The 20,441-nt window shown below is 40.9% G+C and overlaps 1 protein-coding gene across 1 annotated transcript; it reads left to right on the top strand.

Annotated features, from left to right (window-relative positions):
- Nucleotides 1–10,971: 10,971 nt before the first annotated feature.
- GPHA2 (glycoprotein hormone subunit alpha 2) lies at nucleotides 10,972–20,441 on the top strand. Its single transcript, XM_063438023.1, has 4 exons — nucleotides 10,972–11,048; nucleotides 11,605–11,712; nucleotides 12,889–13,073; nucleotides 20,175–20,441. Exons 2-4 carry the CDS (start codon nucleotides 11,616–11,618, stop codon nucleotides 20,274–20,276), a joined length of 384 nt encoding a protein of 127 aa, XP_063294093.1. The 5' UTR covers nucleotides 10,972–11,048; nucleotides 11,605–11,615; the 3' UTR covers nucleotides 20,277–20,441.

Genomic DNA, 20,441 nt, shown 5'->3' with positions numbered 1-20,441 from the left:
AAATTGTTTGAACTTGATTTTTTTTCTTTCATTCTTTTGCATTAACAGCAGCAACATGGATGTGTAAGAGTTGAACTTTACGGACTCTCATTTTCATTTTAGCTTGATATGTAATTAATATGTGTAAGATGTTATGTCCATCACCAACTGTTATTTTGTGTCATTTAGTAATTACCTTTCTTAATTTCATCTTTGATATACAAAAGGAAAAACTCAGTAATATATTATGCACTGAAGTTCTTTATTAACACCTCTGCGTTATGAGCACTGTAATCTCAATCAGCCTGTTAAAAAATGAAAAAGTTTATGATTAAAATATCTGCACCTTATTGTACCCTTGGAACTTATTTAACAGCTTGAGAACCTGTAGGGAGAGCAGCTTCGTAGAAGAGTGGTAATATTCTTTTATAACCACATTTCCTTTTCTCCCAGCCTTCTAACCCTTAATTTCCTGTGCCGTGGAAGAAGTACAATTCAATTACCTGGCTTATTCTTGCTGAAATATGCAAACTCTATATGTGAGTCACTGCCTGTGAACACAGTAAGGCATTAGCGAGTTAGAAACAGATGAGACACTGAAGATACATTTTTAATTTTATATGTGTTTGATTCTTTAATCTTCTGCTGTTTTTAATGCTGCATAGAATTTTGGATTTATGAAAAATTCTACATTGAATAAATAAATATGCATGCTTATGCCTGTCAGTCTGTCAGTCATTCAGGTAAGAGACCCCTTACTTCAGCCTATCCTATCATTGTTTAATGACTTAATAATCTGACCATGCTGAGTTCTTGTTGTGGATCACACATATCGGGGGTGCCAATGTTAGTCTTAATTCACTAAGGTCATAGGAGAGTATTGGACACTTTTGGGTATTGTACTTAAAGGAACACTATAGTCACCTAAATTACTTTAGCTAAATAAAGCAGTTTTAGTGTATAGATCATTCCCCTGCAATTTCACTGCTCAATTCACTGTAATTTAGGAGTTAAATCACTTTGTTTCTGTTTATGCAGCCCTAGCCACACCTCCCCTGGCTATGATTGACAGAGCATGCATGAAAAAAAAACTGGTTTCACTTTCAAACAGATGTAATTTACCTTAAATAATTGTATCTCAAACTCTAAATTAAACTTTAATCACATACAGGAGGCTCTTGCAGGGTCTAGCAAGCTATTAACATAGCAGGGGATAAGAAAATCTTAATTAAACAGAACTTGCAATAAAGAAAGCCTAAATAGGGCTCTCTTTACAGGAAGTGTTTATGGAAGGCTATGCAAGTCACATGCAGGGAGGTGTGACTAGGGTTCATAAACAAAGGAATTTAACTCCTAAATGGCAGAGGACTGAGCAGTGAGGCTGCAGGGGCATGTTTTATACACCAAAACTGCTTAATTAAGCTAAAGTTGTTCAGGTGACTATAGTGTCCCTTTAATAACTGTTAAAATTAAAATTTAAAAGTACAAAAATTGCCTTAGAAAGAATATAAGAATGAAAATGTGATTATAAACCTTTTCTTTACATTTAATATATCAGGGCTGACCTGTTATCATGGAATTTGCCTAACAGGAGAGTTTAAAGGGACTGCAATGACAAACAAATTAAAGGAGCCTTAGTGGTATTATTTCGAATGACTTAAAAATAGACACCGTAGATAAAACAAAGCAGTGGAAAATACAAATTCAAACACTTTATCATCACAATAAACGTTTGGAAATCTTTCCAGAAGGAAATAAGGCTTTAGAGAAAGTCCAAAGAAGGGCAGGTAAAAAGTCTTTGTTAACAGTGTAAAAACTAATGAAACTCAGGAACCAAGAGTTTTTAAGATGGATATTCAAATCTTAATCTTAGAAGAAAGGACTAAAGATATAACTGAAAATATTTTATATATTAAGAATCAAAGTTGAAGTGGAGAGTGAAATGTGTTAGGACAAGAGATTGTACATTACACCCTGGGTGCCAGTAGGTAGGGGGGTGCCATGACCAGGGATATGTCATGTGTGAGCCGTGCAGTCACAAAGTGCCCCAAGGCAGCAGGGACACGGGGCGGCCAACACAGCTCACACCTGCAGAGACCAGCAATTACGTCAAAACTGGCAGCACGGAAGGAGATTGGGGGAGGAGCTAATAAAAGTCGTTGGCAGGGCCAAACCAGCAGTGGGGGCAGGGCTTAACATGGCCCCACCCGTTGCTGTTACTGATGCACATGGAGGGGAAGCAAGAAGAAGTCCCTGCTTCTCCAACTTACAGACTCCAGAGAAGGACTTCAGTGAATCCACCCCTCCTCCAGCCCATACTGTCTGTAAGTGAGAGAGAGAGAGTATGTGTGTTTGTGACTGTCTGCATATGACTGTGTGTGTGTGTGTTACTGTCTGCCTGTAACTCTGTGTGTATGACTGCCTGTGACTGTGTGTGTGTGACTGTCTGCCTGCCTGTAACTGTGTGTGTGTGTGTGTGTGAGAGAGAGAGATTGTCTGCCTGTAACTTTGTGTGTATGGCTGCCTGTGACTGTGTGTGACTGTCTGCCAGTGTCTTTGTGTGACTGTCTGCCTGTGACTGTATATGTGATGGTCTGCATGTGACTGTATGTGTGTGTTATTGGCTGCCTGTAACTGTGTGTGCCTGTATGCCTGTGACTATGTGACTGTCTACCTGTATCTGTATGCCATTGTGTGTGTGTGTGACTGTGTGATGCTGCCTGTGACTGTCTGGCTATGACTGTGGGTGGCTGCCTGTAACTGTGTGTGTGTGTGTGACTGTCTGCCCGAAACTGTGTGTGTATGACTGTCTGCCTGTAATTGTGTGTGTATGCCTGCCTGTTACTGTCTGCATGTGACTGTCTGCCTGTATATGTGATTGTCTGCATGTGACTGTATGTGTGTGACTGTCTGCCTGTAACTGTGTTGTGTGCGACTGTAACTGTTTTTGTGTGAATGTCTGCCTGTGATTGTATATGTGACTGTCTGCCTGTAACTGTGTTCATGACTGTCTGGCTAGGACTATATGTGTCTGCCTGTAACTGTCTGTGTGTGACTGTCTGCCTGTAACTGTGTGTGTGACTGCCTGTGATTGTGTGATGCTGCCTGTAACTGTGTGTGTGACTGTCTGCCTGTAACTGTGTGTGTGGGGGGGGGGGGGGGGAGGGGTGCAGGGATTTTGTGGAAGGGGTCAGGGGTTTTGTATTGGGACGGGGGTCTTGTATACTGGGGCTTAGCAGGGGATTTGTGGAAGGGTGGTGCAGGGGTTTTGTAGAAGGGGGCAGGACGGGGGGTTTGTAGTAGTGGGGCCGGGCAGGACAGGGGGTTTGTAGAAGAGGGCTGACAGGGGTTTTACAAAGGTTACAAACTGATCAATGACCAGCATCTGCTGACTGTTTTTTTTAGCATGACAGGGAGATCTCCCTCTCATGCTTCAGTCTGGCATTCTGCCCCTGTCAATTACACTGTGATTGATGCTGTTCGGCTGGCAAACCCAGCACCAATCACAGTTGGCAAGAGAGCAAGCTGGGTTTTTTCATATCCTGTGAGTCTCCGTTGAACTGCTTAAAGCCTGACAATCATCACTTTGAGAGCTGCATACAGCTCATCTGCCATACAGCACCAAATATGGCCCCAGCTGACAGAGGGGATCCCCAGGTATCAGTTAACATCTGGGTCACACAAAACTTTCAAACAGGGGGATTTAACTGTCTTTTAAAGGGTTTTATTGAATTATTTAATTTTGAGTGCTACATACAGCTCATCTGTCAGTCTAGGGCCACAAGTAAAAGGAGAGCTCCATGGATTGATTGATTGATACCTTGCTTTCCCTGCTGTGAGCAGATATTTAATCTTGTTCACATCAGAACATTAGGGCGTGCCAATATGTCCTAACAAACGTTAAAGTCCAGGCTTTCTAGGACGTAATGGCACGTCCTAATGTCATTTAGGGGTTAAATTTGAAATTCGCTTTTAATTCCCAACAATTCTCACTTCAGTGAAGATTTTCGTACCCTGTACGTTTAGGATTGTCTTCAGTCCTCAACTACATAAAAAATTATTTTTTGTTAGACAGACAGGACTGAGCACACAAGCAGTATTAATAAAAAGGCAACTTATTGTCACATAAGCAACAGTTTGGCTTACTGAGAAGCTTTTTTAACCCCTTAAGGACCAAACGTCTGGAATAAAATGGAATCATGACATGTCACACATGTCATGTGTCCTTAAGGGGTTAAAACTATTATTTATTTTTGTTTGCAGATAAATACAAACATGTCTGCAATGCCATCACAACAGAATCAAGCTCATTTATATCAACATAATTAAACAGAAGTATGGCACAATTTTGTAAATATAGCAATAAACAAGAGATTTTACATCAAAGCAATAAACATAAAGTATGATAAGTATTGAGAGACAAGCAGACATGAGATATACTGTTAGGAACCACTGGGACCTAGTGCTTAATACTGGGCCTTAACGAGTGAAATAAGACTGGAGCTGATTCTGAGAAGCCTTTATTCATATTCATAAAGCCTCCCAGTGGGAAGAAATGTTCTTTTAGAATTGCCTGTGTGTCCAGTGTTGTCTGAGGAAATTTGCAGATCCTGATTGTGGAGCATCAGGAGACTATTGTTTCAGGTTTTCTTTCTGTCTGTACAGTGTTTTTATTAGTCTTCGGTTTCTGCTACATGGTTGAATTAGGATCAGCGGTAGGAAACAGATGTCAAATGATAGTACAAGATATTAAAACTATTGGATACAATTCAAAGAACAGCTAGTGGAATGGTACAATGTGTGCATTGTTATGCACCCTTTATAGCAAGAGAGTGTGGAATATGTGTTGCTTGGAGAAGCAGGGGTAAAACATGACTTGATAGAAACTTCTCTAGGTTATCCTTGATTGTGGTACAGAGACAGTTATTATTATAATTATTATTATTATTATTATTATTGGCATTTATATAGCGCCAACAGATTCCGTAGTGCTTTCCAATATTATAAAAGGGGGAGATTTCACAATAAATAAGACAATTACAAAAAACTTACAGGAACGATAGGTTGAAGAGGACCCTGCTCAAACGAGCTTACAGTCTATAGGAGGTGGGGTATAAAACACAATAGGACAGAAGATAGTAATCAAACAAGGTGGGAGTTAAGCTGGAGGAGAGAGTAGAGTGCTGCCCTTTAGGAGAGGGCAAGGGAAAGGTATGTGAGATTGAGGTTACTCTGGGATGGAATAAACTTTCCTGAAGAGATAGGTTAGGTTTTAAGGCACTTCTTAAAAGATTGAAGACTAGGGGTGAGTCTGAGAGTGGTAGGCAGGCTATTCCAAAGTAAGGGAGCCGCCCGCGAGAAGTCCTGCAAGCATGAGTTGGCCGTACGGGTGACGCAGCAGACAGGAGACGGTCATGGGCAGAGCGTAGAGACCGAGAAGGGGCATACCTATAAATCATTGAAGAGATGTAGGAGGGGCTAGAATTATTCAATGCTTTATAGGTATGGATTAGTACTTTGAATTGACTCCTATAGAATACACAAAGCCAATGTAAGGACTGACAAAGGGGAGAGATGTGAGAGGACCAACTGGAGAGGGAAATCAGTTTGGCTCCACCATTCATTACACACTGAAGCTAGGCAGAGGCAGCTCTAGACTAAATAAGGCCAAAGACTATGTGATATGTCTGTAGGTTTAAGGGGACTTAGAGTAAGGGTGGCAAAGGGATAAGGGGTGTTTATAATTGCATTACAGATCACAAGCTAGGGAAGCTATGGTTTAAAGGGCACCCTGAGCCTCCCTGAGGCACCCTGAGTCCATCTACCTCTTCCCTAACACTAAGCACCACTAACTTTCATAGCCTCCTTTGTAATGCTGCTTCTTTTTAAAGCAATTGACTGTCACAAAATTGCAGTGTCGTTATTGTGTTTTCCTATGTATCGTAGGCATTAAAAATGCAAGTGAATCCAGACGCCTGTCCTCCATGCAGAGACAGGACCAACAGGAGGGAGCAATGACTGTCCTTTCCGGTACAGTAACAGCTGAAAGTGATACAATACTCTATACACTCATTTACAAAGTGATATAGTCAGACAAGTGGGATTGATGACATTATCCCAGTACAAGTAGAGTCCTCTCCTTGGATTGCAGAAGTTCATTTATTTTTTAGTTTAAGAAACATTTTTCCACAATGATAACATCTCTCCCTAAATAGATGAGACATCAGGATGTGGAAAATGTGATCCTCTAACATGATGCAGTGTTGCAGGCGGATTAACAGATTAATGTTGATGCTTTTGTTCACTGTATGTTCTCATAGCCTGCTTCAGTTTTTCGTCCTTTGGAAACTTTGTGCGTCATTAGGATGTGGCTTTTTCAAAGGAATATTCATAAAACTTTATTATATTTTATATAATATTTCTATACTAAATTTTGTTCATTATTTCTAATTCTGGTTGTGTCCACAGCATGAAACGCTCATTTTAACGTAGAGATTTATAGTCAATTTCTCACCATTCCAGAACAGTGTTTACAAAAATGCTTAGTCTTGAAGAGACACTCCAGACACCAAAACAATACAGCGTTATTGTTTAGTTTTTACATGTTTTTACAACGGGCATCACTTTTTCATTAGCGTAACAGATGAGAAATACATAATGTTAAATACCATTTTAGTGTAACTTGACTGTGTAAGACACTCTTAGTATCAGACTTGCTTTCGGTTTCAAATGAATTGTAGTCCGTCTGAATTTTGGACAATTGGCTGGTCGTCTGAATTCCGTAACTTGAAAGCACCATATGGACATATGATGACAAAATTACACAGACAATGGCCCAATAGGTTTGTTTGTTTCATTCATTATTCGGTGTTTGGTTTGGCATGCCAAAAAATAAATGATTGACTGTTTGGGGACAGCCACTAGTGATGTCGCGAACATAAAATTTTCCGGCGAACGCGAACTTCCGCAAATGTTCACGAACGGGCGAACCGGGCGAACCGCCATAGACTTCAATAGGCAGGCGAATTTTAAAACCCACAGGGACTCTTTCTGGCCACAATAGTGATGGAAACGTTGTTTCAAGGGGACTAACACCTGGACTGTGGCATGCCGGAGGGGGATCCATGGCAAAACTCCCATGTAAAATTACATAGTTGATGCAGAGTCTGGTTTTAATCCATAAAGGGCATAAATCACCTAACATTCCTAAATTGTTTGGAATAACGTGCTTTAAAACATCAGGTATGATGTTGTATCGATCAGGTAGTGTAAGGGTTACGCCCGCTTCACAGTGACAGACCAAACTCCCCGTTTAACGCACCGCAAACAGTCCATTTGCACAACCGCAAACTCCCCATTTGCACAAGGTTGGATACCAAGCTAGCCATGTCCCGTTCCTTGTCCTCACTGATGTCATTGAAGGTCTCTTCCTCCACCCAGCCACGTACAACACCAACGGTCCCTTAAAGGTGACAACAAGCCCCCTGTATTTTTTTTTTTTAAATGTACACTACTGTTACACCAGATGTGAGTTGCACTGGTGTGACACTGTGCCCTGGCAGGCCCTGAAACGCACACGTGTGAAGGAAACTGACTGCTATTATATTACTGTCAAAAAAGTTTTTTGTTTTTTTTTAAGTGCAAGCTATTGTGACACCAGATATGAGTGGTGGCACTGGGCAAGTGGGCACAGTATACGCTGTGAGCCTGACACACACGCAGGCAGGCAACTGCAATTAGATTACACAGGGGGAAAAAAAGCAGACTGATGTTCTAGCCCTAAAAAGGGCTTTTTGGGGTGCTGTCCTTACAGCAGAGATCAGATGAGTCCTTCAGGACTGTAGTGGACACTGAATACACTAGCCTAGCTATCGATTTCCCTATTAAATCAGCAGCAGCTACACTGTCCCTCCTCTCACTAAGAATGCAGCTTCCGGGGGGCGGGGCCTAGCTGTTATGGAGGAAAGATGCACTTCGTGTGAGCTCCCTCAATATCTCACTTTAAGCAGCTATTAACAAGCGAATTTCACCCCAGAAGGGGATGATCCAGCAATGTTGCTCCTACCTGACCGACCCGACATGCTTAATAGCGGTCAGCAACTCGACAGAGTCTTACTTACCTCTGCGTGGCAAGTGTGGCCTGGTGCTCACCGGGCAGGAGAGGTGGCCCAGGAGCAGCTACTTCCCGGCAGGAGCTCCGTAACCCCCCCCCCCTCGGACCGGTGGGGGTTATCCTGGTCCACCCCTGAGAGGCTGTCTGGAGCTAATGGACGCACAGAGCACAGCCGCCCAGGCTGATATACTCATCTGCGACTCTCCCAATATGGCGGCAGCTGCGTGTCCTCCTGGTACCAGCAAAGCACAAACAGAAATGCAGAGCCTGCCCCACGTCAAGCATTCGCCTCCACCTTAAGCCCGCACCGGACGTGAAGCACCACCGGGACAGATCCGACCACCGGACAAAACAAGCTTCCACCACCTCAAGCCGCGAACCCGGCACTCAGCCAGAGACGTGCCTTTGTTGTTCCAGGTATCCGGGACTCCCAGGGACTGCACCTGGCGCCCAGAAGGGATCGGATGAGCACAAGCAGTAAACAGCAGCCTTCCAAGCATGTCCCACTATAGCCGATCCTCCACACCATGCCTTTGATCACATGAACTGCTCTCTGCACATTAACTAATCGTAAAGTAGCAAGCGTTTAAACATGTCATTATTTCACCTCCTAAAGAGTTTATTGTCGTAGTTCCTTACATGCCTTTACCTTAACCGTTCATGTATTATGTTATTCACTAGTCTCATCTTATGGGGCGACTCACACTTGATTTATAACTAGTGGTGGAGCTGCTGATATAAATACACAGTTGATAACGTGCAAGCTACACCCTAAACATGACAGCCATCTTTCACAACAATGTACTGCTATATACTCATACCCTCAGTGCAACTAGCCATGATATACGCACGTTCAGCCTAGCATGCTCAAATATAATACACTTCTGTCTAAAAAAAAAAAAGAATAAAAAAAAAAAAGAATGCAGCTTCAGAATTAATCTAAATTGTATGCTGTCTTGGAGGTGGGAGGGTCTGGGAGGGAGGGTCTGCTGCTGATTGGCTGGAATGTGTCTGCTGACTGTGAGGTACAGGGTCAAAGTTTACTCAATGATTACGAATAGGGGGCGGACCGAACATCGCATATGTTCGCTGTCTGTGGCGAATGCGAACAAGCTATGTTCGCCGGGAACTGTTCGCCAGCGAACCGTTCGGGACATCACTAACAGCCACTAAATCAAATCAATAAATCAGGAATCAGGTGGACTGAACACTTAAAACATGCAACCAAATGCTCAAACGTGACCCGTAACCGAATGTTCAAAATTATGAACAGTGACCGAATGTGGACCGAATCTGAATGGTAATATTCGGTCAGAATTCAACTTTATTCCAACCAAAATTAGCTTTGTTAAAAGCTCCTGCATCCAAGCAAGCCACATGCGACTGGAACACTCCTGCCGTCAAGCAGGACATGTGCACCGACTATTATCATCGATCACGGGGCCCAAATACTATAGTAAAGAATGCTGTACGCATAACAAGCACATTCTTAAAGGGAAATGGGAGCCAGAAGTCTCTACTGGCTCCTATTGGTCCATGTCATTTCGCCCCACACCCCCACATTTAGGTTTTGTGGTTGCATGCATGATGTGTATTAATCAAATGCTACATAAAGGTATTTAAATTAACCTGGCCCTATCTGCAGTGTCCTATTGTGGTTTCTGTCCCAATACACTTTAGTGCATTTCTTGATTCCTTGAGTATTTTCTGGTATTGACCTTGGCTTGTTACTGACCCTGTTTTTATCTTTATCCCTTTCCTGTGTTGTTTGCTTGTTTGACTGATTACTGACTCTGGCTAGTTCTCGTTTCCACTGTCTCTCTACTTTCTCTCTGTCTAAGGTTAAGTCCGGCCATCAGAAGGCCCGATAATTTCTAGAAAAAGAAAAAAAGGCATTTTAAATAATCAATTATTGTTATAAACTAATTAAAGGACACTATGGACACCACAATCATTTCACATATATAAGTGGTTATGGTGTCTACAGGCGCTGGGTCCCACATCAATGTTAAACTTGTTATTTACCATTTAGCAAGGAAGCTTAGTCATTGACAGTCTGCAGCCCAGCCACCAAAGGCAACATGGGGAAGGCAGAGTTACGATCCTCTTCATGCAATACCAAAGGTAGCGGGCAGTGATAGACTTAGAGCAGTAACCGAGCACATTCAGCCTATCACAGCCAAATATTCTTGGTATTCTTGGTATGGCATGGGGCCAAAAATTTGTCTTCACCCTATTGTGCCTGGAGGCCAGGCTGAATCCCCCAGGGACAGAGAGCAACCTTGCTAAACAGTGTAAAAACATTTAACACTGATCCAGAGTCCATGGACTTAACACACCATAACCAGTTTAAATTGTTATGGTGTCTATGGTGCTCCTATAATAGGTAGTGTGGTCCCAAACAAGAAGCTGTAATTAATTGATTTCAGTTCTGAAGCACATGATTGCCACCTTAGTACTGGGAGTTCTTTTCATACACAGCCCAACAACATGAAAAATCTATGTGTCCCACAGAAACATGGCAATCAGATAAACTGAACAGCCAAAGCATCGTTTATTCACTATATTTAAAATCACCATGGTGATATCCTAATGGGATTTAGCCGGGCAGTAGCATCACATTTAACATTTCCTTTGTAAAGATACATCATTATTCAGAGTGACATACTTAATATTACTTATGTAGAATTTCATTGTCGTTAAACAATGCTGTTATTTCATTTCAGCAAAATGCAAGAATTTTTTCCAGTACATTGGTGATTAATTAAATCTCTTTCACCTCTTTGGATCACTTTGAGAGCCCCAGGGAAAGGAGAGGTAGAAGAGGTGGAGGGTATTAGGGAGAGCGAGGTGCGGATGGGTGTGTCTGCGGAGCACATATATAAGTATATATACACCTTCATTCAACACTAAGGAAAAGCGCAGTCTGAATAACTGATCTTTAACCATCAATAAGGTAAGATGCTCGAAGAATACCAAATTGGCAAGAGGGTACAATATATAAAACCTGCTTCTAGTCTGGGCCTAGTAGGATTGTGAATGTAAACATAGGATATGCACTACTTTTTGGTATCATGTATTCTGTAGTTATTAACCAAAACGAATACGCTATTCTTTCATTCCTGCTCAAATTTGACTCTGAAATGTACATTTTGGTGGAACCAATTTTCCATTAAGTTCTTTTTCAGACACCTACAAATGTCTACTGACAGATTTAGCAGGATGTTCATACCTGGTAGCTTAAGAGTTCAGTGTTTATACCGCAAGCTGCATTTAGCCATCACCCAAGTTTTGGGAACTGTAACATTTTCCAGCAGTAACTCCATCTGCTCATCTTAAGTAAACAAATGATTTGCTGAAGATACAGGTATTGTTTGCTTATTGTGCGGTTATTTGGTCTAATAATTCTAGTAAAGGAAACATGTTAAACCTTCGGGGACAAGAAAGAGAAAACAAAATAGCTTCTTGCATTTTGTTTGCCTTGGGACTTATAAAGCATTTTGCTTCTCTAGATTCCTTCACCATGTCCATTCTCTTGGGATCAGTCTTCCTCTCCATTGCCGTGATGATGTCAGAAACGCAGACACATGATGTCACCACTCCAGGATGTCATCTTCATCGTAAGTGACCTTTTCCATTTTTAAAAATATATTTTTTATAAAAAATTAATGCATATGTATATACAACATAACACAAAGTAATATAATTTGTCACACGGTCACAAAAGACAGCTCCAGGTCATAGAAACATAGAATGTGACGGCAGATAAGAACCATCTGGTCTTTCATTATTCTCTTATAATGTAGGATACCCTTATACCTATCCCACACAGGCTTAAACTCCTTCACTGTGTTAACCTCTACCACTTCAGCTGGAAGGCTATTCCATGCATCCACTACCCTCTCAGTAAAGTAATACTTCCTAATATTATTTTTAAATCTTTGACCCTCTAATTTAAGACTATGTCCTCTTGTTGTGGTAGTTTTCCTTCTTTTTAATATATTCTCCTCCCTTACTGTGTTGATTCCCTTTATGAATTTAAATGTTTCTATCATATCCCCCCTGTCTCGTCTTTCCTCAATGCTATGCGTTTTAAGATCTTTAGACCTTTTTCTGGTAAGTTTTACACTGCAATCCATGAGCCAGTTTAGTAGCCCTTCTCTGAACTATCTCCTATTGGAGATACAGTCTACAGTACTGCGTACGATACTCCAAGTTAGGTATCACCAGTGTTCTGTACAATGGCATGAGCACTTTTCTACTGCTAATACCTCTCACTATACAACCAAGCATTCTGCTAGCATTTCCTGCTGCTCATCTGGAATAATTACCCCTAAATCCCTTTCCTCAAATATTCTATACTCTGCCCTTGGGTTTTTACATCCAAAGTGCATTATCTTGCACGTATCCACATTAAATGTCAGTTGCCACATCTCTGACCATTTTTCTAGTTTACCTAAATCATTTGCCATTTGGCTTATCCCTCCTGGAACCTCAACCCTGTTACAAAGCTTAGTATCATCAGCAAAAAGACATACCTTACCATCAACACATTCTGCAATATCACTAATAAAAACATTACAGAGAATGGGTCCAAGTACAGATGCCTGAGGTACCCCACTGGTAACAAGACCTTGCTTTGAGTCAGTCTCTGCGATATCAATGCTACTTTAAGGGCAGACAATTAGTGCCCTGATATAATAATATAAGTATTGTTAGAATAATTGTTTTAGTTTATACAGGTATAGACAAAATGTATGAAATACCATTTTTAACTCATTTCCTTTACTCTTTAGCATTTAATGTTACTATAAGAAGTGATCGCAAAGGAACGTGCAGAGGAACCCAAGTCATTCATGCCTGTGTGGGCCACTGTGAGTCAAGTGCTTTCCCATCCAAATATTCGGTGCTGGCGGCAAGTGGATTTAAACATAATATTACGTCAGTGTCACAGTGCTGCACTATAAGCAAATTGCAGAAGGTAAGAGCTATTGGATATAGAGAGTTGGGATATTAAATCGGAACATGGGGCTGGATAGCAGATTATGGGCTTACTTTGATAAGAAAATCCAGCCCTTGCTGTATAATAATATATTGATTATTTCACTACAGCTGAAATTATTCACTAAACTAGAAATCTGATGAATTGACAAGGTGATTTTAGGATAACACGTCCATGTTGGAAAAGATGTTACGTTTTTTGTTAGTCCTAAAATTTTCAATTTTACTGTCAGTTTTACACAATTCCCCATTTACTGCAAGAACTTCTAGGCAGGGTTAGGCAAACCTCGGCACTCCAGATGTTATCGACTACGTCTCTACTGATGGTTTGTCCACAATGTCTGGAGTGCTGAAGGTTGCTTGCACCTTTCATTAGGGAATAAACTAGACATATAGAATGTTGTGGTAATACTCTTCTTTGTTTAGCAGAATAAGGTTATGATTCTGGTTCTTTGTAAATTTGTTAATGATTGTTGGGAAAGACAGAGATATGAACCAAGGGACTTGGTGTGCTACTCCTTCAGACATTAGTGAGGAGTTCTACCAAATTAACAAACATTTATAACTTTACCCAGAATAATGTAATAAACTCATCTCAAACCCATTTCTACCTTAGTCTCAAGGAGGTTGTTTAAATTAGGTATTATTGAACATTAATGAGGATGGGCTAAATCTATAACCTGCGTAGCTATGTACACCAGAACTCCTTCAGTTCTTGAATGGACTGCTCAATAAGCTACAGTCTACATAGTGGTTCAGCCCAGATAATGAGATACATTTTTATTATTTTTGGCAAATGATTTTCTCCTTACAAAGTAAAGAGATGAATCAGTCCCTCCTACTATCCGAGCAGAAGGGAAACTGAGCGTATACCTGCTGCGTCACAGTGACAATGACACAGAGAGGAGACAGTGCTTTGAGTTTGTCACCCCTGCTGCAGAGTGACAGTGACAACAAAGCTATAATTTTGATTGCTAGAATGAACCATTGTAAAAAGCAGCAAAAATAAATGAAATATATTATAATCCATTGAGTGCCAGGGAAAGGAGCAGCGAAGTCACTCACACCTGAGATGAGCAGGGCAATGCATAATAGAGGATCCAGAGCCCAGAAGAGATTGCCTCTACTTCCCCTGTTTTAAATTAATATTTTCCTTTACGCCTGGGTTCCCCAGATGGTTAGCACCTACAACTCCCATAGCCTTCTCCACCAGCCTTTGATCAGGAAAATTGTGGTTTAATGAATCACTTTAAAAAGGCAACTTTAAAAAGTACACTTGATAAATAGGGCAACACAATAGGTTTGTATTCTTGTGACCACAGAGTCATTAAACTGTTACCAAAAAATGCATTCTTAAAAAGAATGCACAAGACACAGCAATGTGCCACATTATGTATGTTTAAAGCGACTCTTTTCTTTCTCTATTTATTTTGGCACTTTGTTGAAGGTGAGGTTTTAAATGTGTACATTTACAACAGTTTAATAACCAAATTTGTGACGTGTGAATTGTCACTTAATAAATTACTATTATATAATATATAATCAAATCCTTCTCTCATATCTGGGATTTAAACATTACAGCGATAGAAAGTCTACAGGCACTGACATGAGGTTCCTTTATATATCCAGTGATCGATGGCATCACAGCTGTCCTAATGCATCATAGCTATGATTGCAGAGTATCAACACCAAGATTAAACAAAACTGTATTTTATCGTAACATTTATTTAAAAAAAAAAAAAGCTAATTTCAGTGCAGGTTTTCATGTTATTGTCACCAAAACACCAAATATATTCACTGCCTATTTATGTAAAGCAGACGTGAAGTACTTCTTTTACAATCCACTTGATAGAGATAAACTCAACCACCTGGCTTTCCTGGCTTTAGACTACCCTTTTGTTGCTGTTTATTCTGAACAAAATATTAGCAACATTAATAATGCACATCCAAATGCAACCAGCTTTAGCAAATTAGTTTTTCTCCTAACTGTAAATTAAACCGTCATAGACAACAGTTTTACAACACTGATAGAAGGGAGGGAAAGTTAAACCGTGCTTAAAGGGCCACTATAGGCACCCAAACCACTTCAGCTTAATGAAGTGGTCTGGGTGCCAGGTCCAGCTAGGATTAACCCTTTTTTCTATAAACATAGCAGTTTCAGAGAAACTGCTATGTTTATAATAGGGTTAATCCAGCCTCTAGCGGCTGTCTCATTGACAACCGCTAGAGGGCTTTCGCGCTTCTCACTGTGAAAATCACAGTGAGAAGACGCCAGCGTCCATAGGAAAGCATTGTGAATGCTTTCCTATGGACTGGCTGAATGCGCGCGGCTCCTTCCGCGCATGCGCATGCAGCCGAGGAGGAGGAGAGTCACCCGCCCGGCGCTGGAGAAAGAGGTAAGTTTAACCCCTTCCACCCCCTAGAGCCTGGCAAGTGTTTTCCTGGCACTATAGTGGTCCTTTAAGAAAGGAGTTTGAAGGATAATACTTACAGTGGTGTATAAGCAAGGTTATTCAATAATTGACCTGTCAGGTATTGACAATGGAATTGCAATTTTTTTAAAACCAAAATGGACAAATTAGAAAGTTCTCCAGCTCAGCTCTTTTATCAGGTCACTATTTTGGCCTAAAACTATTGAAGGAACATGCATCACTTCACAATTATTTAAACCAGCAACGAACACTTCTACACAAATATACAAACTCAAATCCCTCTGTATATGAGTGACACCCACAGTGTGTGCTACTCAGTATATTTCGGGATTCACTGTGCAGAGCAGTGTGCTACTCAGTATATAGAGAGATTCACTGTGCAGAGCAGTGTGTCACTCAGTACATAGAGATTCACTATGCAGAGCAGTTTGTCACTCAGTATATAGAGAGATTCACTGTGCAGAGCAGTGTGCTACTCAGTATATAGAGAGATTCACTGTGCAGGGCAGTGTGTCACTCAGTATATAGAGAGATTCACTGTGCAGAGCAGTGCGTCACTCAGTATATAGAGAGATTCACTGTGCAGAGCAGTGCGTCACTCAGTATATAGAGAGATTCACTATGCAGAGCAGTTTGTCACTCAGTATATAGAGAGATTCACTGTGCAGAGCAGTGTGTCACTCAGTATATAGAGAGATTCACTGTGCAGAGCAGTGCGTCACTCAGTATATAGAGATTCACTGTGCAGGGCAGTGTGTCACTCAGTATATAGAGATTCACTATGCAGAGCAGTTTGTCACTCAGTATATAGAGAGATTCACTGTGCAGAGCAGTGTGTCACTCAGTATATAGAGAGATTCACTATGCAGAGCAGTTTGTCACTCAGTATATAGAGAGATTCACTGTGCAGAGCAGTGTGTCACTCAGTATATAGAGAGATTCACTGTGCAGAGCAATGTGTCACTCAGTATATATAGGGATTCACTGTGCAGAGCAGTGTGCCACTCAGTATATAGAGATTCACTATGCAGAGCAGTTTGTCACTCAGTATATAGTGGGATTCACTGTGCAGAGCAGTGTGTCACTCTGTATATAGAGAGATTCACTGTGCAGAGCAGTGCGTCACTCAGTATATAGAGAGATTCACTGTGCAGAGCAGTGTGTCACTCAGTATATAGAGAGATGCACTGTGCAGAGCAGTGTGTCACTCAGTATATAGAGAGATTCACTGTGCAGAGCAATGTGTCACTCAGTATATATAGGGATTCACTGTGCAGAGCAGTGTGTCACTCAGTATATAGAGGGATTCACTTTGCAGAGCAGTGCGTCACTCAGTATATTTCGGGATTCACTGTGCAGAGCAGTGCGTCACTCAGTATATAGAGAGATTCACTGTGCAGAGCAGTGTGTCACTCAGTATATAGAGGGATTCACTGTGCAGAGCAGTGTGTCACTCAGTATATAGAGAGATTCACTGTGCAGAGCAGTGTGTCACTCAGTATATAGAGAGATTCACTGTGCAGAGCAGTTTGTCACTCAGTATATAGTGGGATTCACTGTGCAGAGCAGTGTGTCACTCAGTATATAGAGGGATTCACTGTGCAGAGCAGTGCGTCACTCAGTATATATAGGGATTCACTGTGCAGAGCAGTGTGCCACTCAGTATATAGAGATTCACTATGCAGAGCAGTTTGTCACTCAGTATATAGTGGGATTCACTGTGCAGAGCAGTGTGTCACTCTGTATATAGAGAGATTCACTGTGCAGAGCAGTGCGTCACTCAGTATATAGAGAGATTCACTGTGCAGAGCAGTGTGTCACTCAGTATATAGAGAGATTCACTGTGCAGAGCAGTGCGTCACTCAGTATATAGAGATTCACTGTGCAGGGCAGTGTGTCACTCAGTATATAGAGATTCACTATGCAGAGCAGTTTGTCACTCAGTATATAGAGAGATTCACTGTGCAGAGCAGTGTGTCACTCAGTATATAGAGAGATTCACTATGCAGAGCAGTTTGTCACTCAGTATATAGAGAGATTCACTGTGCAGAGCAGTGTGTCACTCAGTATATAGAGAGATTCACTGTGCAGAGCAGTTTGTCACTCAGTATATAGTGGGATTCACTGTGCAGAGCAGTGTGTCACTCTGTATATAGAGAGATTCACTGTGCAGAGCAGTGCGTCACTCAGTATATAGAGAGATTCACTGTGCAGAGCAGTGTGTCACTCAGTATATAGAGAGATGCACTGTGCAGAGCAGTGTGTCACTCAGTATATAGAGAGATTCACTGTGCAGAGCAATGTGTCACTCAGTATATATAGGGATTCACTGTGCAGAGCAGTGTGTCACTCAGTATATTTCGGGATTCACTGTGCAGAGCAGTGCGTCACTCAGTATATAGAGAGATTCACTGTGCAGAGCAGTGTGTCACTCAGTATATAGAGGGATTCACTGTGCAGAGCAGTGTGTCACTCAGTATATAGAGAGATTCACTGTGCAGAGCAGTGTGTCACTCAGTATATAGAGAGATTCACTGTGCAGAGCAGTGCGTCACTCAGTATATAGAGAGATTCACTGTGCAGAGCAATGTGTCACTCAGTATATATAGGGATTCACTGTGCAGAGCAGTGTGTCACTCAGTATATAGAGGGATTCACTGTGCAGAGCAGTGCGTCACTCAGTATATATAGGGATTCACTGTGCAGAGCAGTGCGTCACTCAGTATATAGAGGGATTCACTGTGCAGAGCAGTGCGTCACTCAGTATATAGAGAGATTCACTGTGCAGAGCAGTGTGTCACTCAGTATATAGAGGGATTCACTGTGCAGAGCAGTGCGTCACTCAGTATATAGAGAGATTCACTGTGCAGAGCAATGTGTCACTCAGTATATATAGGGATTCACTGTGCAGAGCAGTGTGTCACTCAGTATATAGAGGGATTCACTGTGCAGAGCAGTGCGTCACTCAGTATATATAGGGATTCACTGTGCAGAGCAGTGCGTCACTCAGTATATAGAGAGATTCACTGTGCAGAGCAGTGTGTCACTCAGTATATAGAGGGATTCACTGTGCAGAGCAGTGCGTCACTCAGTATATATAGGGATTCACTGTGCAGAGCAATGTGTCAATCAGTATATAGAGAGATTCACTGTGCAGAGCAGTGTGTCACTCAGTATATAAAGAGATTCACTGTGCAGAGCAGTTGGAGCATTCTTTGTGTTGAGCTATTTCAATTGCTTTTGTTTGATTTGTTCATTGCAAACATATGAAAGTCTGTACATTTTGACAACATATCTGATTTTCAATGGGGGTTGAATCATTTTGATTACAACTGTATATATATATGTATTACATCTAAACATTCCACTGTAGGTTTGCACTCATGGGAGTGAGAATCCACTTGCCTGGTGCCAGCAACCAGCAGTACTTTACTTACAAAAATCCCAAAGATGGTCAGATGGGTCTTATCCTCCTAAACCGTAATTTTTATTTAAGATCAACGTTTCAGTTTAAAATCATAAACTTTCATCATGACTTCTCGTACAATAGTCTGATAAAGTCAGTGTTTACACAAAACCTAATTTCAGTCTGTTAGGGATTAAGAACAAGTGGGAGGTATTAAGTGGTCTACGACTACGGGCCTAGGAATGCATATGCATGTGTATGAATGTATGCATGAATATGTGGGACCATGAGAATGCATTATGTATGTTTAGGCACATATACACATATATATGCTTAAATTCATGTAGAGATATGCTTGTGATGAGAATGCATGGATGATACAGGGTTATTTTCTAAAGTAAGAATTCATAGTGAACTTCAATTTTAAGGACATAATAGCCAAACTAGAAAAATTGTCACTTCTCCTTGGAGCTCAGCTACTTTGGCCCAAATTCACTTTTAATTGTCAACAATTCTCAGTTTAGTGAATAACTCTACAAGATAATTTTTCCAGTTTGACTATTTTGACCCTAAATTTTAAATTCAGTTTGAACTTACAGGGCTATCACTTTCAAATTTAAGGTGAAAATACCCAAACTGCAAATATTGTCTAAAAGGATTATTCACAATAATGTGAATTCAAAGTGAATTTTAAAGTTAAGATCAAAATACCTGAGCTGGAAATATTCTCCATATCAGTTATGCTTTCAATTCGGTTACTCTGGCCTTAAATTTGAAACTCACTTTGAATTCTCACTTTAGTAAATAACTCTGTAAATGTTTACATCTATGCATTTATTTGTGTGCAGAGTTAGATTACATCTGAGTGTTAATGTTTGTTTGAATGAGCGTGATCTCTTTTGATTCTCTATGAGCAAGGGTATTTGTTGTAATATATTATCAGATCGAAAACGCCTAGAATGGGTTCTAAACTTTCAAATAAAGACCTATCTAGGCTTCTTCTGAGTGCTAAATACCCGAGTTAAATGTGTTTGAAATAACTTTATGAGCACCTTACTACAAAGATACATGGAAGGTTACACAGATGGTTGATTGGTGTTAGTCTGTTACTTTGAAGCTACATCTCACAGTCAAGTCAGTATAATAAAATTACTATAATTTATTATTAGAAAATTGTAGAAAACCTTTTATAGAGCTGTCCTCCACTGACACTCAAACACATTGTTATTTGTCTTCTGTCCAGGTTAAGGTTCAATTGCTCTGCGCTGGATCTCGTTGGGAAGAGATAGAAATTGGCACTGCCAAAGCATGCCAATGTGATATGTGTCGTCTCTCAAGATACTAACATGAACACACTCTCATGTCATATTACTAGCAGTGTCAGAGCTCCTGTTTGCCACATTCAGGCATTTTATAGTTTAGCTGGTGGGAGGCAGTAGAAGTCCAAACGTCTCTGTTACACGGTTGTACAAACCCATATACACACCAGCACATGTAAACACTGAATAAA

This window comes from Pelobates fuscus, chromosome 12, assembly GCF_036172605.1.
Source record: "Pelobates fuscus isolate aPelFus1 chromosome 12, aPelFus1.pri, whole genome shotgun sequence".
Lineage (NCBI taxonomy): Eukaryota > Metazoa > Chordata > Amphibia > Anura > Pelobatidae > Pelobates > Pelobates fuscus.
Note: the sequence above shows the minus strand (reverse complement) of the source record. Positions and strands in the feature narration are given on the sequence as shown.

Bases quoted from the DNA above. Each gene is read 5' to 3' on its own strand.
- GPHA2 (XM_063438023.1), top strand. From the start codon at position 11,616: ATGTCCATTCTCTTGGGATCAGTCTTCCTCTCCATTGCCGTGATGATG. The intron at 11,713-12,888 runs GTAAGTGACCTT...TTTACTCTTTAG, and splicing joins TCCAGGATGTCATCTTCATC to CATTTAATGTTACTATAAGA. The intron at 13,074-20,174 runs GTAAGAGCTATT...TCTTCTGTCCAG, and splicing joins CTATAAGCAAATTGCAGAAG to GTTAAGGTTCAATTGCTCTG.